This window comes from Motacilla alba, chromosome 1 (assembly GCF_015832195.1).
Source record: "Motacilla alba alba isolate MOTALB_02 chromosome 1, Motacilla_alba_V1.0_pri, whole genome shotgun sequence".
In the NCBI taxonomy this organism is placed as follows: domain Eukaryota; kingdom Metazoa; phylum Chordata; class Aves; order Passeriformes; family Motacillidae; genus Motacilla; species Motacilla alba.
In genome coordinates this window covers 107930185-107952086 of record NC_052016.1, presented here as the reverse complement: position 1 = coordinate 107952086, position 21902 = coordinate 107930185, and the positions used below count along the sequence as shown (strand labels likewise).

Below are 21902 nucleotides of genomic sequence, written 5' to 3'. Positions count from 1 at the left end.
AAGGAAAATGTCCCCAGCCTGTCCATAATGAAAATCAGTCTTTTAGGAAATGAAGCAAGTGATTTCGTCCTTAATTTCTACTGAATCATCTCATTACAAATGATAGTGTGACAAGCTAATGCTAATTATTTTGTTTGCCCTTTGTCCCTTGATGGTATCTAGTTCAAAGAAACAGCTGAAAAGTACATTATAATTTCTTTAATATATTTAGACACTATAATACATGTGGCTTTGTATTTATATGCATACATGGTCTTTATCTGTCTATCTATCTATAGGAAATGCTGGGCTATACTGAGAATAAAACAGAGCCATGCATGTCTTCTGATATTTTTGTAGAAATTGTTGTTTTCTCCAATAGTTAAATGTAACATATACAGAAAATAAAGCAAGAAATTAATTGACTTGCCATTTTGTTAAAAAAAAAATTAGAATGATTATCTAACACACACACACACACACACACACACACACACACACACACACAAACAATCCAAATGTTTAAAAAACAGAGGAGATAAGCATTGAAAATTAGTATTTTGGAAGGAAAATCTACTAATGGGTAATATTATTTAAGGCTAGGCTACTGCACTGCTGTTACAGATCTATCACTCAGCTCTTACTGAGACGTAATAGTGTCAGGCCAGAGCATACATCCTGTAGACTTCTGCTGAATTGAAACCCAGACCATTATCAGGGTGGTAGATGGTTTTGGTTTTTACCTTTTTTTTCTTTTATATATTGTCTGTATTCTTTACACATATATTTGTAGCTTCTTATTGTAGCTTAGCATTTTCCTAGGCAGGAAAACAAAACAAATTCCAGGATCCCTATGCTATCTTGATTGTCCTTAGAAACCAAGGTTGAAACCAGCTTTTTTGAGACATCTTTTTGTAAACAGGGCCTGGTCCCCACTGAAGGTGGGGAGAATTTAGAAGGTGCTAGAACTGGGAGGATTACTTCATCAGGTCAGTTGCTAATTGAAGGGCTCTTGTCAGATATGCCAATTTACAAAATCTATAAAAAAAGTACATTTGTCACACGGGGTATGCATCTTCAGAGTTTTCCAATAAACCAGCTGTGCACCTGAGGATCCTCATATAAAGCTACCCCTTTTTATCACCCTAACTGTGTCTGGCTCGTATTTTTAGGACCAGGGAAAAAGGCATCAATGGTACAACCACGTTTTTGACACAGCCCTGGGACTAAGGGCCTGATGCGGCTGCTACTGCTTGGCACTGCACAGAGAAGTAACCAGACACACTTTGCTCCTTTCTATGCAACAGACAGTGCAAGGTAAAAATCAATAATATGTGAGTGGCCAGCAGTTCAAGGATGCATCTCACAATCCAGCAACACACTCCTGCACATAGGGTTATTTAAATGCACGAGGTTAAAGCTGACATCCTGCACTTCAGTACTACATACATCACCCCACCGACCACCAAGATCACAAACAGCAAGGAAAAGAAATACTGAGGCAAGAAACTAAAAAATTTAGAAGTTTACTAGAACAATTCAGGAAACTGAAAGCTTTGATGAACTTTGATAACAGATCATCTGTAAGTGATCACATAAAAACACAGGGGAACTTTTCACTACAGTTTTCTTATTTCCAGATTTTACAATCTTTCCTCTTCCTCCAGGACAGATTATTCAATTTTAAAAATTCCATACAGGTATTAACTAATACCAACTGGAATTATAAACTAATAGCTGAAGGTGATTGTTCAGTGCACAGAGTAAGTGGAGATGCTGGTCTCTCAGAGCTATTCTAAACTAACCCACATGATTCCTGGGTGATCTTTGCCTTGTTTCCCAAAAGTTAATTAAAAAAAATCTGCAAGTTTATCTTCCAAGAAAGCTTCTTCTCAATGTTTTGAACAACTGTACTTTCTGTCACACTGTATCCATAGGATGATGTTATTTACATTCATTTTTGGTTTCATTTTGTCACTGATTTTGTAGCACTGTTTTGCTGGATTTTAGCATCTGAACCATCCCAGTCCTTGGAATCATGTTGTTAAGAAAAGACCAGCACACTTGCTTGTGTAATGTACTAATATGACACATTTGGGTACAAAGGCATGCAAAATTCACCACGAACGTGAATAGGTCTGCCTGTGCCTCCTCCACTGTGGCAAGTGGAATGCAGAAACTTCCCCTCTTCCCATGCACAATAAGAACTGATAGGCACTTGTAGCACCTTCCTAAATGAAAGTCATAGGCCAGACCTGAAAACTGCAGGTTTAGGTAGAATTTACTTCAGTTTTCCAGCTTAAAACCAGATACCCAGATTTGAAAATATTAATATGACTTTTGATAAGAGACTTTAAATATCAGAGCTCAAGTCATATTCAGTCTTGCTACATTATTGTCTCTTTTAAATGCAAATTAAAGCAGTGGGTTGGTTTCTTTTATTTTATAGATATAATTGCTTTTCACAAAAAGGGAAAAATGAAAATTTTATATGAAGGAACCATCTTTTATGAGAAATGGAATTTAATATCTATGGCCACTATACAGGTTATGCTTACATGAAAAGAAAGATGAGGCTTGATGTACAAGCCCCATGCAAATAAGGCCATCATACATCTGAAAACACTAGGAATGATCAGACTTGTTTTTAAGAAAGCAGAGTTTTGGAGCAGTGATTTTGGAGCTCTCAGTCATCCAGGGAATATTTGGCCCAGGGAATATGTTAATATTTGGAATATTAGAATAGAACTACCCATCTTTTTAGAAGGTCTCATGTCAAACTGTACAGCAGACAGATCCTAATATCTCCAGCTTAAATCTACAGCAGTTTTATTTGTCAGGAGTAACCACTGAGCTGTGAATTGACTTCTTTTATAAGCAGAACAGATTTAACTTTTGTCATCTTTAATTAATCCCAGATATAAAAGCTCCTTAAGTTCATCTTATTTACCGTGACTTACCTTGCATCTGTAAACTAAGAGAAAAAATCTAGAAAAATACAAATTGTGCTTAAAATGGTTTGAAGCTGAGAAAGGGTATGGCAATGAACTAATTTGAGAAGCCAAATGTATGCAAGTTTAAAACAATTCCTTTTCCAAAATGGGAAATAGAGGAGAACTTTCTGTCCAAGTTGCTAATGGAGACAATTTAAAATATTCCTTTCTTACAGTAACAGCTGTGGAAACTACTTAGCTCTTTTCATTTCCCACGGGATGAATATTGACTGAGTAATTACAGCTTCAGTCTCTTTACAGAAGTTTTCTGCAGAATTATGTCATTAAGACAGAGCTTACTGTATGTAACATGCCTATAATTCAATTAATGGCTCCGACCTACTTAATTTTACCCATTTTCCTTTGTATTTGGGATTTCATGAATGCTTTGTCATAGAAGTTTATGACACAGATGACAAACTGAACATAAAATTTTCATTTATCTATATATAAAGGTACTGACTTAATGGTATAACCACAGGAAACATCCAGATGCCAATGAAGAATCAAAAACCTTTTAGAGAAAAAAACCCCTATTTTTTAAAATTTAAATTCTATGTCTTAAGCAATGTGAAAAAGTGTATTTTTAAAATCTGTGTCTGAAGTGTATTTACTCCTCACTGCCCTCCCTCCAAACAAATGAGCCAATTTTATACATATTTACAATATTTAATAAAGGTGTCCAAACCAGTGAAAGTTTTCACATAAATGTTTCAGCACTTAAAATTAAGGAGAAGCATTTAATTTGCTCTCAGCTCAGACAGTAAAATTAAATGGAAACATAACAGCCTTCTGCAGAAAGAATGCATTAAACCATTTCTCTCTGTGGGGAAAGGCAGTATCTCAATATGATTAACAAACCCAAATTTAATTCAAGCAGTTACTAACTCTACTAATTTAAATGCTTAAATGTTGCTGGCTGACTGATAAATAATCAGCTTGTTTTGGATTCTGCATTAGTATATTTTACCAAATCCTTGAAAGTTATTCAATAGGGTTTTCTATAATTTCTTTGGCTACATACATTAAGCAAGTTAAATACATGTGAAATCTACCAACTATAAGTACCTTAAAAATAATACACATTTACAGATTATACAGGGATCAGAGTGCAAATATCAAGAGAGAATTGTTGTCAAGGACTAAGTTACTTACAACATCCATTTTTACATCCCAAAAAGAAGGCTGTGGACAAAAAAAAATGCAAATTTTAGATTTAGAAATATCTTTGAAGAGCTTCTTGATCACCTAAAAATGCCTCAAACTGAACCACTGCTTCATGTATTAATGTTATCACTTTTAATTATAACCTGCAGTATCTGCCTCCTCTTTTTTTTTTTTCTTTTGAAGAATATAGAAGTTCAGAAACTGCTCATATAAAGAACAGAAATACTGGTTGTATTCCCATATGGAATTATAACTACTTTAGATTCTTTTATGTCTTCTGAAGATATTTTTGTAAGCAAAATATGAAAGCAGAAATCCATGTAAGTCCTCCAAAAGAGCTTTGGGTTATAGTGATTTTGTGAAAATGTTTAATTTTCTTCTTGCAGCATTTCTTCTATTTCTTTATCCCAGTTTTCATCACGTTTTTCTGATTCTGTCACCACCTCATACTCTTGAAGCTCTTGTTGTAATTCCTTTTCCCAATCAGCAGTTTCTTCTAAAAGAGACAAAAGATGTGTAAGAATTTAACAGATAATACTGTATGTTGCTTTTTTATATAAAACTAGATGTATTTGCACTGAATCTCTCTTATATCCGCTAAACTTTATGGACTATTCTCCTTAAAAACAAAAGGAACTTCAGAAATTTCACCTTCCTATTGATCACAAATAGGAATTAATTAATGTACAATATAATTCCTATATGCATAATATAATATAATATAAAGATATAATATAATATAAAGATATAATATATAATAAAGATATAATATATAATAAAGATATAATATATAATAAAGATATAATATATAATAAAGATATAATATAATAAAGATATAAACACACAGCTAAGTCATTATGAATGTCCCTTTGCAAGATCATTTTCTACAGTCTTTCACTCTGCTTTCAACTGAATCTCCCTTTGCAATTTTAAATTCCCATAAAAAAATAAAGTTTGTAAAAGTGTGAATATACTGTTATGGAAAAAAGAAATCAAGATCAACTACTGTAGCTAGTTTAAAATAAAAAAGGCACTCTCCTCACTAACATTTGTAGCTAGGCAAGCGCGTTTAATCAGGGTTAAAGGTAATCATATTTCATACTTCAGGGCAAAAAATTAGTCAGTAGGCATTCCTGTGTTGTTAATCTCTGTTTTAATTAGCTCTGCCTATCATAGGCAAGAGTGTGGGGGAGGAGATGGGCGTTTGATAGGTTACACGTTGGCTGGGACTTCAGCCTAGATAGGAAGGTATGCAATTCCAGAGTCCAAATCAGCTCAGGCCAGCTGAGATTTCTCTGAACAAGTAACACATTAATGACCTAATGAAACGCTTTAATCAAAGAACTAGATGCAAGAAAATCCAAAGCACATTCTAAGGAAATTCTGCAAATTTTGTGATAAGCGTCTACATATCCAAGTTTTGTCAAAGTAAATTATCTATGGCCAGAGTAACATCATCACAGACTGTTTATATGCTCTTTACACTGATACTAGTTCTTCTGAATTATTTTAATTTAAAAGCTCCACTTAATTTCTTATCATCATTCTCAAACTATTTGTTAAATTTTAAGTGTTCCAAATAACTATAAACCTTTATAGGCAGAGGCCTCTTCAAGCTCATAGTCTGGTGCAAAAGTTGCCTTTTTAGCTAGTGCCAAAAGAAGAAAACAGAGCCTGACTTTCAAATATTGTACTTTACCTACAAGGATGTCAATTAAAGAAAACAATTCATATGCAGAATAATCTATGAAAGAGAAAGAAGGAGATAAAAAGAAAAAAATACCCCACACTCACTTTCATTAAAGAGTGACCTAAAACTGCTAGGTTCTTTGGATTTAAGCCCCTCACAGTTAACATTCTGTGTAAGATGTGGTTTGACCATGGTGAAAATTATCATTAATTTCTGCAATATCTCATTGAAGGTTGTTTCATACACTTTTGAAAAAATGTTTACAGATCTACTTTTCTAAATTGAATTATGACCTTTTTTTTTTCTTTTAAATCAACCTGTCTTAGAATTGCTCTATGTAAGAAACAGAGGTAATAGTAGCTTTACCTTCTACTACTGAAGTCTCTTTCTTTTTGTCTAGCACTAGTTGTTCCATTTCTTTTCTTAGATCTTCTTGATTCAGATTACAGGTATCAAAAGCATCACTCACAAATTCTGATACACCTGGACTTGTGGAAATCTCTTCCTCATCCTGCAACAAGACACTTCAGTACAAACTTATCCAGACAGGGTAAAAAAAGTCACCTATACTTACTTTCACTCATGTGACTGCTTTTAACTAGAGCTGGCAAAACCCAAGCATATCACTCTTGCAACTATTTTTCTTTACTGGCTACTTTTCCTTACAAGTATTTTTGCACAAACAAAAATGTTAGATACCTATACTGAAAATTATTTGGGTTACATTCTAGGCTGTCTTTTTGTGCTCTCTTAACAACTTTAATTCTGAGTTTGTGATCTTCAGAAACAGTAATAAACTCCTGAGTAGTTCAGAACAGGACCTAAACATTAAAAATTTGATCACAATTAAGTAACATCAAAGTAAGATTAAGAGAGGACTGTTCTTTGGAAATCTTTGCCCGCTGCATATTATTGGCAAGTGAATGCACAGCTCTGCTTCTGCCAAGAGTGTTCTCTGGCACCAATTTTACAATCCAGAAATAAACAAAGGTCATTTTGTGTCTAAGGTAAAGGCTTTTGCAGTACCAAGCAAAAGTGTTGCCATTGCAATGCATCATTTAGATTCCTTACACTTCAGTCTGACCACTGCTTGAAGAGTTGAAAAGAACATGGCACACAAATATATTTTTATGAAGGTACTGCTCATGTCTCAATGCATAGTAACTTTCTACTTGAAAGGTTTTGGAAATTTCACTCTTGACAGTAAAATCACATCATAATGTGCAGGATACTAAGGAAAACATTCTTCAGATAAACTACTGTTTCTGCTACTGAAAATAAGATTATATGCTGAAAATTAATATCACAGCAAAACAGCAGCAGGTTAGGGCTGTCAGATACTATATTATTGGGGTTTCATAGCAGAACTTACTCAAAAAGATGCATAATTACTTATTAAAGAACAGCTTCACACACTAAATCCCAGATAAAATATAACAGCATTTTTACCTCTTGTGATTTTATTTGAGGCTTTATGGTAACAGGTGGTGTTTTTGGCCGTACTGTTTCTATCAAAGAAAAAAAAAAGGTAAATAACATTTAAATATATAAAAATCTAATTTAATTTGCATAGCTGTTAAGTGTACAAGGAAATACTGTATTTTAAGGAATCCTTGTGGTTAAAGGCTGAATTTAGCCACAGGTGAACCATTTTCAAAAACAAAGCGAAGCAATTTTCTATTCTTAGTTAAGACAAATTTAGCAAGCCATTTCCTCATTATGGCTCCAAACTTAATAGACAGGATCCCTCTGACCCTCAAAATGCCATCCCAAGATCTTGAAAGTTACAAATGCATAAACGTATAAGTTTAAAACTTCAACTCATAAAATCCAGTCAGTGTCTATCACAGAAGTTTTCCAACTCCCCTGGCTGGGTTCTACTGCTGACATGGGTGCCAGTCTGCTCTTGAGCAGACCAGACTGCACACATACTCTGCACAGCCCTAAGGGCACATGGGAACAGTGTTCTACAGCCTTTTACCTTTCACACAGGCAAAGGAAGGAAACAGACCCTAGAAGCTGGTCTCTATTTCCTAAGAAAACTTAGTGTGTATTCTGTATTTAGAGCATGGTGCTAGGAAGACGACTGTTTACAAGCAAGGTTAGATCTTCTCCCTGGCAGGTAAAGGAACATCCCAGCTTTTTCCCTTGTGCAACTCTCAGGGGACAGGAGTTACAATGAAGAGCCAGTGGCTGCAAGAACAGTTAACATTCAGGGGAGGCTGTGGTAGTGGTCAAGTGCTTGCTTAGCAGTTCTCTTTGCTTAAACATGCAAAGCAGCTCTGAGCTTGCAGCTCTGCTTTCTACAGGGTGCCCAGCTGGATTCTTCCTGCTAACTCAGCAATTTCTCATTCTTTGTGTTTAATTTTTAAAATTAAGGTCAGTTTTAATTAAAATCATTCCCTAATTGGTAGCTGTCCCTGCTTTTATAGCTCATCTACTCAATGCCCACTGTTCTGTCCCATCTTCTCTCTTGCTTCCACCTTCCTTTCTCCAGAGGATTTCTCACTGCACCCAAAGAGGCTCGAGCATTCCCTGCTGGGGGAAGCTCTAGGATATGGCAGTAACTGTTTGCTGCTCAAGAGAGGTGCCACAAACCCCACCTGCTGCTCTCATGCAGATGGGACACAGCTGCTCTGCACTGGGCCATGTCCCCATCAGGTGTGACTGACGTACCATTCTGGACTACTGGCCTGGCATCATCTCCACTGCAGTGTGCTCTCATCCCAAGGTGACTTACTCCCTAACTACAGCACTACTAATACCTAGAGAAGGGCTAGAATTTGGAATTTTGTTACAGATCTTATATAGCCTTTACACCAGAACGTGAAATTTCTTCCATTTGTCTCTTCTCTTTTCTTTCCCATCAACCACGCTTATTTAACTTTCTGAAAATAGCAGCTGAGGAGAAGACACAGAAATGGAAGGCTAACAATTCTATTTTATAGACACTCAGCTTTAAGAAGAAACCCTGAAGATTATGAAGAACTACCAACAGGCAATTACTTCCAGTTTTAGCCTCCAATTAGAGAATCCAACTTTCAAAAAGGTTAAACCAAAAATAACATGTATGATTCAGAGCTTCCCAAATCTGTGCAATTTGTGAGTCAAACAAAACATGCATTTACTACAGTCTGGTACATGTATCTTTGCCATTACAGGTTTGAACTGCAGAAGAGCTGCCACAGGCCAAAAGACAATGGAGTTTTTTGGTTTTTTTGTTTGTTTTTTTTTTTTAATGAAGATATGTTTTGCTTCAGTCACAATGGGAATTTTACTCGAATACAGCACTTTCACTTTGACTGAATGGTACTTTCCAAGGGTTTGGATGACTCAAACATAACACTTTTGTTGTTCAGTAGGATCAGATGCAGCCTCTTCTGTAAAGCTGAGACACTTCAGTCAAAACAGCCATAGTTTTGGGACAGTAAACAACTGTCCTGAATAAATGTAGTGGGAATTGGTGCCTCTTGGTCTACTGTATATTCTGGAGTTGCCTGTTCTTTCAGCATTGCTTGGATCACAAGCATGATCCAAGCAATGCTGACAGGACACTACTGAATCTACTCAGAGAAAACTACTTTTTCCACTCTACAAGGGGACCTTGCCTAGGCTGACCCAGGCACACTCCAAACAAAACCTATGAGAAGCACAAGACAAACTGACAACAAAGGCACATATGTACATTGAAGCCCAGCTTTGTCATTCCATCTCTAGCCTCCCCTTCACCCCACAGTTTTGCTCCTTGGATGGGCAGCTAAGGCCTGACTGAGTAACCTCAGTTCAGACTGTGCAGAAGATTACTTAAGCTGTGCAAAAGACCTGTGAAAAAGTCTGTAAAAAGAATAAGAAGAGTGACTCAAGAGGAAAAATACGTATATGGAAAGATATATTAAAAGAGGAGGAAAAAGAAGTTAACTTGGCAGCAGTCACCTGACTGAAAGTCGGGCCAGCAGTGTCAACAGGACATAAGTATTACTGGACTTCATGGATGACAATGCATTGATATTGGGGATATGAGAACCATTCCAAGGTGCAGAAAAGGCTTTCTCCTTCTGTCCAGTGCCTACCCAGCCTGCCAAGATCCTTCAGGTGTCTTACTGGGGTGGTGAGTGTACCTAGGTTAGGCTAAGATTTAATGAGCTACTGGTTATCTTTTGTGTTTCTGCCAGTAACTAACTGCTTTATATCTTTAAGCCACAGATATTCCTGCTTGCACAATCTGTTAACGTGCAAAGATGTCCAGTGGTTTGTAAGAGGGTCAGTAAGAATCACCTGTAGAAACTGATCGATGTAACTGAGGACTCCTTTGTGGAAGCAGCTTTTTACTCTCAAGTTTGAATCCCAGGTAGCCTCCCGGTCCCCAGTTTTCTGTTTCCACAATACATTATGGGCCTTGGCACAATCTGCACTCCACCACTACAGTAGTTCTACTCCTGTATCACTCACTGACTTCTGTTTGGCATTAGGGATGAGCAAAACCCAAAAGCAAACCATATGCCAGTTGGCTGGGTTGACTAGTACCTGTTGTCTGATCAAGAGAACCAAAGTTATCTCCTACTTCTTTCTGACAAGTCAAAAATCACACCTAAGACCACTAATGGTCACGAGCTGTCATAAGCCAAGTACAACATCTCTCCTTTTGAGATTTCCACTCTTCTGACAAAGTTGGCTGAAACTGGAAAACAGCTTAAAAGCACCAGGAGCCTCCTCCTCCCCAGTCTACACTAAGACACCAACTATGGTGAGAGAAGCCCTGATTTAACAGGCAATCCAGGATAAAAATCTGATGCACTTGATGTATACAGTGAACATTTGTTGATGCCTAAAGATTTTTAGCTTTTTAAATGTATTTGTAGCTTTGTACACTTGTAATATACAGCTCTATAGTTTCTAGCACTTTCTCACACTTCAGAACAGTAGTCACCCTTTCCCACATATTACGTCACATTCTTGAAATTCTGTTTGGTCAAGAAAAGGAGTTTCTAACAAGGACATCCTGTTTTGCACTAGCACCTGGGCTGAAATAATGAGATACTTTGTAGCTATAACAGCATATAGGGCTAAGACTCCTTGGAGAGGCTCCAATGGAGCAGATCCAAGGGTGAGTTACAGGGCAATTGTTCTTCTATTGGATGTACTTGCTAGACATGCTAATTAATTAAACTTATAAAAATTGTGAAAATTTGATGCTGCACATGCATGTAGGTATTATATGTACAACTGAAAGCTTTCCTTAAAAGACTGCTATTTATGTTATCAATTTTAATACTGCTTGAAACATTTTTCTTCCGATTTTAGACAACAGCATTACATCAAGTGAATGAACTGTGCTAAAACAGATGTTTCCCATACCTTTCAGTTCACTATCCTCTTCTCTGCCTTTGCCCTCCTCCTTTCCTGCTGCTTGCTGTTGAGCTGCAAGCGCTGTGAGTTGTGCAGACTGTTTAATTAGGGACACCCTGTAGAAATAATTTCTCCAGAACACCTCCTCCTTTACACTAGAGAGAACAAACAGATTTTGATTATTACATTTGGAATAGGGTTCATTTCACCATCTAGCTGTGAAATAAAATTAAATATGCAGAGAGGAGGAATAGACATAGCTGATATTTAGGTAAAATCTTAAAAAAGAAATTTGTGACACTAACACATTCTAAAAAGTCCATCATTTTAGAAGTTCCTGATCTCACACAAGACATTTGCAATTGACTTGACCCTATAATAGTTATGTTATAACTCCAGAAAAAGCTTAACAATACGCAGTAATACATGGTATGGAAAAATATTATGCTGTTCCATCTCTCCTGACAAATTATGTAAACAAACTCAACAAGCCAAGCAACCCTGTTCCCTTCTCCTCTAAGCCAAATACTCTGTTATTGTCAAACTATAATTGTCTACATCTTCCCTAGACATCAGGTGGAAGTGGAGCATCTGTGGTGGCAGAAGCCATTCCTAGATTGCAGCAGTACTGTTTCACTATCTGCACATCTTTCAACATATCACAGAACCTGTAGTAACCAGAAACTGCCATCTTGGAAATGACTAGCTCTGCTAAGTGGCAGACTATCCCCTACCTCAGGTAACATTTCCCTCTGAAATTCCTCCAGCAAGAAAGAAAAGACCCAATTTTAACCCACAGGCAACAGAAAGATCTGTGGGGAGGAACTCGTGTAGGCTGAGAAAGAATGAAGTTAGCTTCACACCTATTCAGGCTAACAGTGACCAAGACTAAGAACAGGCAAAGAAATACTAAGCAATGAGGTAGAAAAAGCAAGGATAGCATGACCAGAGGCTGAAGACAATATGGGAGCATCAAAGAATATGGGCAGATCTTCAGAACTGACAACAGAGAAGAAAGTAAACAGAATGAGGAGCTGGGAAGGTTTATAAAAGGAGGAGATTTAAGGCAGGAAATGTCACAAGGAAAGACTTTCTTTCCGTTTGACTGGACAAGGAATAACAGCTCCAGAATAAAGCTCTGCAGCACAGAGCTTTTCCCATTTCCTATCCAAATCCAGTTTTTCTTGCTTGAATTGCTGCTTTTTTGTGACACATTCTATTACCATTTCTCCAGGGGCGGTCTCTGACTATCTGTAATCACCATTTTGGGATGTCAGTTACACCAGCAGATTTGTTGCCTTTACCCTTCTTTGGAGAAAAAAAAATCATAAAATTTAGCACACTGAACATGGTAATACCGAGGACCTCTCCCATACTTGAGTCAACAGGTCCTTACTAGTTCTGTCTCACAGATATACTTTTTTTCTTATCTCAAATTGCTAAACTGCAATGCAGTGCAATACAGCATGTGTTAGACACTAGCATAAAAATATATGTACACATTGGAAGAACATAAAGAACTGAAGGAAGTGAAAGGAACAAAGAGTAATTTATGAATATTTACAGCCACATTAAAAGCATGATGGTACAGTTACCAGAAGAAATTACTTACTGTTTGGGAACAAGGTCAAATCTCATCCTATTGAGCAGCTCATCTTCTTGTAACATGACCAGTGCAACAGGGTACATTTGATCAAAGTCAAAATGAAACTGCACACCTGCTGGAGGATCCCGCAGAAAATTCCGTTTATCCTTTGAAGAAAATATTTATGGCCATAAAATAATGTCCGAAAAAGGACACCATATTTCACACACAAGAGCAGCAAAGCAATCTGTGAAGCCTTTATAAAAATAAAAACTATATTGAGAACCTGCTTGGGTTCAAGTTGAAATTGATAGAGCTGTTTACTCTTGCACATGATTGGCGTGGTGACAGACATATTAAAAGTATCTTGAAAACACATAATTTAATAAACTTACTTAAAAAACCCAGTAGTTTAAATTTCTCCACGAAATTTCAAATCTTACAGGAAATTAAATACTTACTGCTGATAAAGCCAGTATTTGTTGTTGAATTGTCTCTTCTTCATTGCTGTCTACCCAGGGAGGCACTGCTGCTTCTAGTATTGAAAAGAGGAAGATAATTGCATGTATATTACTTGAAAAAAACCCACTCTAAATAACAGACCTTATATAAGGTAACAGTGTCACGAAAATAAGCAGAGTTACACCAGTAGGCCAAGTCATTGTGTCTTTTTCCTAAACTAAGTCCCTGGTGTAAGAGAGAAACCCTAGGAATAGATCTTTATTTATCAGAGGTAAAAAAAACCAAACCAACAAAAAACCAGCTAAATAGTTGCTGATCTCTGTAGTTGTAAAAATAAATCTGTGGGGATTTCTTTGCAGCATGCACCAGTCACAATTTGGTGCCTCTTTGTTTAGCTACTGAAGTAGTGCTGTATAACTGGTTAAGGTGCCTGCAAAAACTATTTCCAGATCCACTTAAAATGTGTAAACTTTGTCTAAATTAAGTATGCAAAGTAACTTACACCCAGAAGACACCAATTCTTTAACAATGGAGAAAAATATTGTAAATTTGTTATGAATTACAACCTGTTATACACTGAGTAAGCCTACTCCAGTTCAGCTGGTCTATATCGTTATAGATATATAGATATATCTATATCGTTATTGCAGATACTTTCAAAATAGTTTTTTGGGCTGTACAGAGAGGAAAATAATCTATTGTAGATGTATAGATATTTATCAATCTCTTCACTGTCAATGCAAATTCAGCCCACAGAGACACTATGATGCATCTGTAGCAGATAAATAATTATTGTGCCCTTAAACTAACAAAAGTAACAACACTTATGCCTGTGCAGCTGATATCAGCAGGATCTTTCACCTACATGGTTCCACACCAGACTCTGATGCTTCTTTCAGTCAGGCCATCTGTCACTCCTCCTTTGGCCAATCTAGCTACCTATCTTCATGAAGCTTTTAGAAATGTATTAAGAGAATTCCAAGTTTACTAACAGACAAAAAGACGGAAATACAGACAATACAATCCCATAAAAAATCCTGCAAGAAGAAACCAGACCAACATACTAACTAAAAACACCATGAAAATTTTTATCACAATCCATTTAAAACCAGCTCATTTTAAAGATTAACAGTCACTACATACTCAAACTGTCAAAAATTATTGCATTCAGGTAACACATTAAAAAAAAAAGTCAATGATGCAACACAATGTGAGAAAACAACTTTGCTAGCATGGTGATCTTTGAGTTGATTTCACAAAGTAGAATTTGGTTAAAAAGCAAATCTAAACCAACTACATAATGTAACACTAACCTCACTTAAAAATATAATTGTCCTATTCTACCACATGCATTAAGTTCTGTCATAAAGTATTTAATTAAATAGTGTTTTTTAAGATATTAGTTTTAGATACAGCTCAATTATTCAGCTTTCAGCAAGGTTTCACTTACGTGATGTTAGACATCATCAATAAAAGCATACATTACCTGATTTTTTGGTTTGCTGCTCTTGGACAAATTTCTTCTGTTCCTTCTGAAAATCTCCAATAATTGTCTAAAATACAAATTAGGGAACCACAATTTAAAAAAAAAATTAAAAATCACTCTTCTTCTTTTATATTCAGTCAGAAAGGGCTTTCAAATACAGTGCATACCTATTCTTATAACTGTGGTGGCCCTTCCTGTTAGTTAAAGGTGTTTCATGTCAATCATACACTTCCTTTTACTGAAACATTTGATTTTGCATTTAAAACTATTGTGTATGCTTTCAAAATTATATTTACGGTTTTATCCATTTCAGGGGACAAGGAAAAAAACAAGGAAAATCTTAGCTGATAATTTGAACATACTATGGATATCCACTTACTGTCCCACCATATAAAACACTGCCAGCGCAGACTGTTTAGACTTATTTAAACATGTTTTTAAAGCACTAACACCTTGAGATACTCTTGGCCTTACAGAGGTTTCAAGAGTTGCCTAAAATATGGCAAGAAACTGGACTTTCAAAATTGTTAAGTTGCATTTCAGAATACCTGCTTAGCTGAAACAAAATAACTTCTCTACTTATGTTGTTGACAATTTTTCATTTTTAAAAAAAACCTATTTAGAAATATTCTATATTGAATTTAGAATCTAAAAAATGGAAAATGGTCTCAGGATTCGGTGTGCCATAATCTAGAACTAAGAAAGCAAATGTTCTGTGGTTGAAAGCAGAGACAAAAAAGACGAAGCTAAAAATGAATACTTAAACCACTCCCAAAAAATACAACTTTTATGCGGTGAGGTCTATGGATTAACAAGTTGGCAAAATGCACAGAAGTCTTCAAGCTAAATCCTGATAAATTCATTATTTTTTTTCTTCAGTGACCCTGTATTTCAGCTTAAGATTACAATCAGTAAGAGAACTATAGTAATGTCATTTATACGAACAGATTATTGTGGTTCCTTTGGTTTAAAATTATGTTTATTTTTTTCTACTTATGGAATAAAGTAATTTACATGGTATAAGAAGAAAATTTTATGATGATACAGGTATAATCTTGTTTCTCCTGTATGTATTACCGATTAATTGAAACAGGGAATTAATATTACTCTAAAACATTTACAGAAAAAAGAAAATTGTATTTTTGGCATAAAATATGCTGTAGGTACTTGGCTACAGTTTCTCAGGAGCATTATTATTAGTGTATTAAATTAACAAATAACCTTGTTACTTGATTCTTCTCCTTTGATGTAGATCAAAATTACAAGTAGACTCTGATATTACTGTACAAGGAAGTAGATCTCTGCTATCATTATTCAGACAACTGTCTATGAAATCTGAAGACAAAATGTAAAATGTGATGATCGTAATAGAAATTCATTTGATGCCATTTTATGGAAGACAACATGAGCACTAATTATATCAAGAAGTAGGATTCTGTTGTATCAAAAAAATTAAACAGGCAATGCTGTAGTTCTCCAGAAGGGCTGCCAGAGACAGGAGCAGGAAAAGGGGTTTGCTGTGTCAGACACTCCTGGATGCACAGTCCTGCTGCTGCTGCTGGAATGGTTTGGACCAGTTCCCTTTTCCTTCCCAGATACTGTCAATAGCAAACACAGAACACTTCATGGCACTTATTGCTGTCTTTTTCTTTTTATTTTTTTCCCTTCTGCCAGGTTTGTGGCTTAAAGCACTGGAAGAACACTTGCTGGCACAAGTTAAGCAACTGGAGCTGACAGACAGGAACAGAGAGGGCAAGAACTACGGGGCAGGGTCAGGGTGGGGAAAAGATCAGGACAGTAACAAGGTGTTTCATTAGCTCACTGGTTCTTATGGAGCTGTACCTGTATACCCTTAGGCTCTAGGATGCAATATGTACAATGCCAAGCTAATTCTGACTTCTGCACAGAGGTGCCTTTAAGATGCAAGTTACCTCATTCCTTTTTCCAACTAAATAAGCTGTGGGGCAAAAAGAAACCAGTCCAGGCAACTTGGGACAGACATTCCCCAGCTGCCTGTCTCAAATTCTTCCAGCCCATCCACCTGCATCAGCATTTTTCATATTTTCTTCTGGTCTTTCTCCAGTTTATCAACATCCTGAGGGAACTGAACAAACACGGGTGCAGCACTGAGAAAAGCAGGGTGACCATTTTTTGGGAACTCTACTATGTATAAACGTTTCAGTCACATCATTCATCGTGACAAGAGATGCACAGTATCTCCTGAAAGACATAATATCTAAGACAGCTTAAAGAAATGTTATCAAATGCCAGATTTGCCACATGTTGCAACAATGGTAAGCAAACAGATCTTTCAGATCAAGTGTCTAGAAATAAATTACCTTATCGATGATACTGTCAATTTTTCCTTCTTCTACAGACTTCTTTATTGTCTGTGCTGTTTCAGCAACAGACTCAGATATCTTTTTTGTAGCAGCAGAGGCAAAATTGAAGAGGTAACCTTTCACAGACAAAAGAAACAAAGACCTGAGAATAGATTTCTTTACATTCAGTTCTCTTTCTACAATTTTTTTTATCATCTCTGTAGACATTTGGATACCTACTTAAAAGTTTCTTTTAAAATAACTTAACCCAGCTTCTGGCCTACAAAAAACTCCTAGAATTCTATCTATCCTTTTCTAGTTTATATTCTTTAATGATGACGATGATCACAACTTTCAGGAAATCAAATATTTATACACGAACCTTGTTTACTAAATTAAACATTGCTAATGGTCCTTGAAACATTCCTTTGCAATGAGTTTTCTGAAGCAATGCATCTTTCCTGATTTCATATAAGTATTTTGGAGACATTAAGCCATAAAGTAACTTAGCCACAGTATTAAAAAGTAATTATATTTTTTTAAGAAAATCAACATGCACAATAAAGTCTTATAAACTGAGGCAGCAAATCCATGAAAAATTTCAGGCAGGTAACACCTCCCTTAAAAGTCTTAGCACAGAAGTTTGCTCTTGATGTTTGCCCTTATCTATTTTGCATTGTCTTCCTCTCTTTAGGAAAAGCACTGTGGCCCTGCTCACTCATTTTTCTGAGCTGTTTTTGCTGAAAATATTCAGTGTCAGAATAGAAATGAAGACTATTGTCAGAGACTCACATTCTTTGTATTAGCAGTGGTGAAGTGAAGAGAGGTGGCAGGGAAAGAACTTCATGCACATAGCATGGCCATCTGCACTGTATTATGCTATTTTAATTAGGGAGAACAAACTTGCAAGAAGCAAGATGTATATCATAAACTTTCAGAAACATCAAGTACCAGCTTATAGTCAAGTGATTTTAAGAGATTGGTACTATTTCTCAGCTAGCATGATGTCACAAGGACTTAATTATACCCAAATGGCTGCATTCTGACTGCAGTACCTCAGTTCCAGTACATACATTGTGACAGTGCCACAGTAAATAAAATACTTGCAGAGGGATCTAGATAGGAACTTCTAGACAAACATCAGTGGCATGAAATTTAACAAGAATAAATGCTGTATTCTGCATGTGAAATGAATATAAATCGGCAGAGGAGTGTCTGGAGAGCAGCCCTGCAGAAAGAGATCTGGGGGTCCTGCTTGGTAGTCAGCTTAATAGAAGTCACATATTTCAGTTATTCCAGAAAATCACTATTGACTTTTGTACAGCAGATTGTCAAACAAAATCAACCAACCAACCAAAAAAAATCCCCCAAACAAACAAACCCCACCAAAACCCAGGTCTTCTGTTTCAAACAAAAGACCACTCTCCTTCTCAAGAACTCTCAAAAAATCCAGTTTCCCTATAGGTTAGAAATATAAAAAATAATCTCATAATAAGAAAAAAAAATTTAAAAGTTCCTCTAACACATGATTGTTAGCCAGTGGTAGAATGAGTTACTTTGGAACACTAATGTCACCTCTTGGAAAGCTGACTATCTCTGTGGTGGATAAAATATTCTCTTGTAATGATATCAGCAAATCAATACCAAAATATGCAGAGGTCTAGCCACGCCTTAAGACAATTTTTTATATGTAATTTGAGCTTACAAGTCACAGAATGGTGGTAACCAAACATCCTTCAAGTACTTACTAGCATCTTTTGTATCTGTTATCAGGCTTTATAACCCATCACACAATTCAGGTATTAAAAAAGGTTATGTTCTACACTTCAGACACAGACACATACATTATTCCCCTTAAGAGAGTAGAGGAAGCAGCAACCTACTGGACTGCTGACACCCTACCAGCTTTTATTTATTGTTTCATGCATCCCTGGAACTCTCCTCTATGCAATTGTTTTAGGTGCAAAATGTACAGAGGCATTTGCACAGAGTGGTTTTGGCCAGTCCTGGAACCATTATGAAGAGCAAAATGCTTTTTACTTCCAATAAGGGCAAATATTCTTTTGAACTAAGGTACTTATAAAACTGCAGAAGGGGTTGTATTTAGCCTTAGAAGAAGAGAATTTGTGGTGGGAAATAACACTTTCAAATGACTAAGAAACCCATCTTCCATCTTACAAGTGTATGCCTGTATTAAGAATATGTACCTAGCAATACTTCTATTATTAGTTCACGCTGGCAAAATACTCATAATTTCTGTAATGGCATGATAATGAGCAAAATAATGTCTATAAGGCTTCAGTTTTACCAGTAAAAATCTTTATATGCTAGGACATTCTTTTTACACAGCTACCCAGGCAGAGGTTTCTAGGATGATGTGTTAAAACAGCAAGAAAGCCCTTCCACCCCAATCTATTCTGGTGTCACAGACAATGGACCCATCGACCACTAAACCAAATTTTCATTTACAGAGCAAGTTATGGGATGGATCTTTATATGGATAATAGTCAATATTTATTCTTCCCCAGAAACTTTATCCTTCCTGAACAATCAGAGCACTTTGCAGATTAGAACAATCGGAGTCAGCAGCAGGTTAGTATCAATGTACCACAACTAGACAGGTATTTGACCCAACCACACAGACTAAGCTGCTGCAGTTCTGGTTGCCCAAGACAAGGGACGGTAAAGATCCAACTCAGAGTAACCTCTCAGATGAGGTTACTGATCCAGAATACTGATCCAGAATTTCAGAGGATCAATTTTAAAAAACCCCAAACCCCTTCCTTATAAAAAAGAAAAAAAACCTTTAGTAATGAGTATAGGTCTATACTGTGGATTAATTTAATCCAAGAATTCACTACAGTAAAGTAGAAATTTTACTTATAGCAAATTACAGCTTTACCCCATCCCTGGCAGCGTTCAAGGCCAGGCTGGATGGTGCCTTAAGCCTGGTCTAGCAAAAGGTGTCCCTGCCCCTGGCAGGGGGGTTGGAATCCAATTATTTTCAAGGTCCTTTCTAACCCAAACCATTCTGTGATTGTAAGACTGCAGACATGTTCAACAAAATCATCAAACCATTATTTTCCTATGAAAAAAACCACAAATGCCCACAGTGCAATCCACGTAGTACATTATGCTACGTAGGCAGATCTATTCTCTTTACACACAGACCTCCTCCTCCCACAATGCCAACAGAACAGATACTTTAAAAACGCTGCTCCTTCAAGAACAGCTCTGAAAGAGGCGATAATCGAAAGGCACTTTGCACCCTTGTTTCCTTAGCTCATATTTGAAAGCCGGCAGCCCCGACACACTCACTGCCGAATCCCTTGGCCTGGCTGAGCAGCGCCTCCGAGTCCCCCTGCAGCTCGCCCTGCTCCTGCCCGGCCGGCCCTGCCTCCTCCTCCTCCTCCTCATGGTCCTGCTCGGCGGAGCCGCTCCTCTTGCCGGCGGGCAGCAGCTGCTCCTCGCCCGCCCGCTCCAGCCCCAGCCAGCTGCCCAGGCCGCGCAACATGGCTCAGCTGAGGCGGCGGCCGCGCTGGGGCCGGGCCGGCGCCGCTGCGGCCCCGCTGCGCGCCGCTTCCGCGTGCGCCACTTCCGCCGGCAGCGAGGCCGCGGCGGGGCCCGGCCGCAGCGGGGCTGTCGCGCCGGGAGTGGCCCCGGCGGGCGTGGTGCCGGCCGGTGTGTGCCCAGCGGGGCCGTCCCGTGTCCCCCGGACCCGTGCGTGCCCGTCCCCGTTGCCGGGGCTGCGCTGGGAGGCGCGGTACCTGCAGGGGCCGCGCCCCTGGCAGGTGCGCTCGGGCTCGGCTCTCCTGCTCTGCGCTGCCGGGCTCTGGTCGGAGCAGCCGCCTCTGACACCTACGTAAGTCAGGGGCCTCTCCCTGCTCGGCCGCAGCGCCCCGAGCGCTCCCGCGGTGCGGCGCGTTTGGGGTGCAGCGCCCACAAATCCCTGCTGGAGGCGGCAGCTCCTGTGGATCAGGCTGGACAGAGTAATTCGTGTGCCACTTCCCAGCAAAATGATTTCTTCCAGTATTCGCTTTCAGCCCTGCCTCCCCTAACTCTATTTCCTTCATCCTTTACAAGTGTCTTGCCAGACCACCTGCAGGTCTCTCTACCTGTTTCAAGTAAACGCGTTTCCCGAAGTTGCTGAGATATCGCTGTTTTTGCTAAAATCACAGCAAACTTTTCATTTTGCTCTCTGTAAGCAAGATTTAAGAGTTCTAAAGTGGCACGTACTCAAGATTTATACCGTTGTTGAAATTATTTATACCGTTGTTGAAATTATTCCCCGTTTTCCTGAAAAGAGCTTTGAAAATGGCTTAGATGTTTGTGATGTTAGTGCTGACGGCTAAGTTGGCTGAGTTCTGAAGGAATAGCCTGAAACAGAGGTAGTAGGGTCCAAGTCTTAAAACCTTCGCTATTGAAAGAATTACATAGTAAAATTAAATGGCAGGGAAAAGTTAATCCCTGGTGTTCCTTTTTCTCCTGAGTTAAATGCATTTAATGGTTATGGTTATCTTTTTGATCATATTCAAATAGTTTACTAATTGCTATTACCATAAATGTGAGAACGTTGATAACATGCCTTGTTACATTCCTGAACTCAGTCTCCTCAAGATCCAGGCCTTATTTATGTTACTTTAGTATCATAAAAAAGAAGAATTAAAATGTTCATTGGGTATCTACTGCTTCATACCAGCAGCTGAAGTACCACACTGCTTTGATTTATATTGAGAGCCATTACATCAAGTGCTGTTGCACGTTGTTTTGGGTGAATTGCGTATTTAAGTAAAGAAGGATTTTCTTGGCTGTAGAGTTCTTGCTTTATGGTGAGCCATAAATGCTGTCACTGTTCAGAAATGCTGTGAACATG

The 21902-nt window shown here is 37.8% G+C and overlaps 2 protein-coding genes across 6 annotated transcripts in view; one reads left to right on the top strand and one right to left on the bottom strand.

Annotated features, from left to right (window-relative positions):
* CTPS2 (CTP synthase 2) overlaps window positions 1–21902 on the top strand; it is an 84017-nt gene that overhangs the window by 3807 nt on the left and 58308 nt on the right. For 4 of the 5 annotated variants that reach the window (XR_005259357.1, XR_005259356.1, XM_038157151.1 and 1 more), the window contains exon 1: window positions 20519–20891. The exons of the other annotated variant lie outside the window; for it this stretch is intronic. Coding sequence is in view for 2 of the 4 variants with exons in the window: in XM_038157151.1 (XP_038013079.1) it covers window positions 20542–20891 (350 nt within the window). In the remaining 2 variants the exon portion in view is untranslated. Of the gene's footprint in view, window positions 1–20518; window positions 20892–21902 lie in introns of those variants that run through there. 5 annotated transcript variants of the gene reach the window in all.
* On the bottom strand, window positions 1490–20593 carry SYAP1 (synapse associated protein 1). The gene is made up of 9 exons (XM_038157191.1): window positions 20348–20593; window positions 17048–17166; window positions 14709–14775; window positions 13222–13295; window positions 12788–12927; window positions 11185–11330; window positions 7279–7337; window positions 6196–6340; window positions 1490–4635 (listed from the first exon to the last, which is right to left on the bottom strand). Exons 1-9 carry the CDS (start codon window positions 20541–20543, stop codon window positions 4508–4510), a joined length of 1074 nt encoding a protein of 357 aa, XP_038013119.1. The 5' UTR covers window positions 20544–20593; the 3' UTR covers window positions 1490–4507.

Excerpts from the sequence above, each read along its gene's own strand:
- SYAP1 (XM_038157191.1), bottom strand. The coding sequence starts at position 20,543 with ATGTTGCGCGGCCTGGGCAGCTGGCTGGGGCTGGAGCGGGCGGGCGAG. Across the intron at positions 7,338-11,184 it reads AGAGGATAGTGAACTGAAAG|AAACAGTACGGCCAAAAACA; the intron begins GTATGGGAAACA and ends TTTCTTTGATAG. Across the intron at positions 4,636-6,195 it reads AGAGACTTCAGTAGTAGAAG|AAGAAACTGCTGATTGGGAA; the intron begins GTAAAGCTACTA and ends TGTCTCTTTTAG.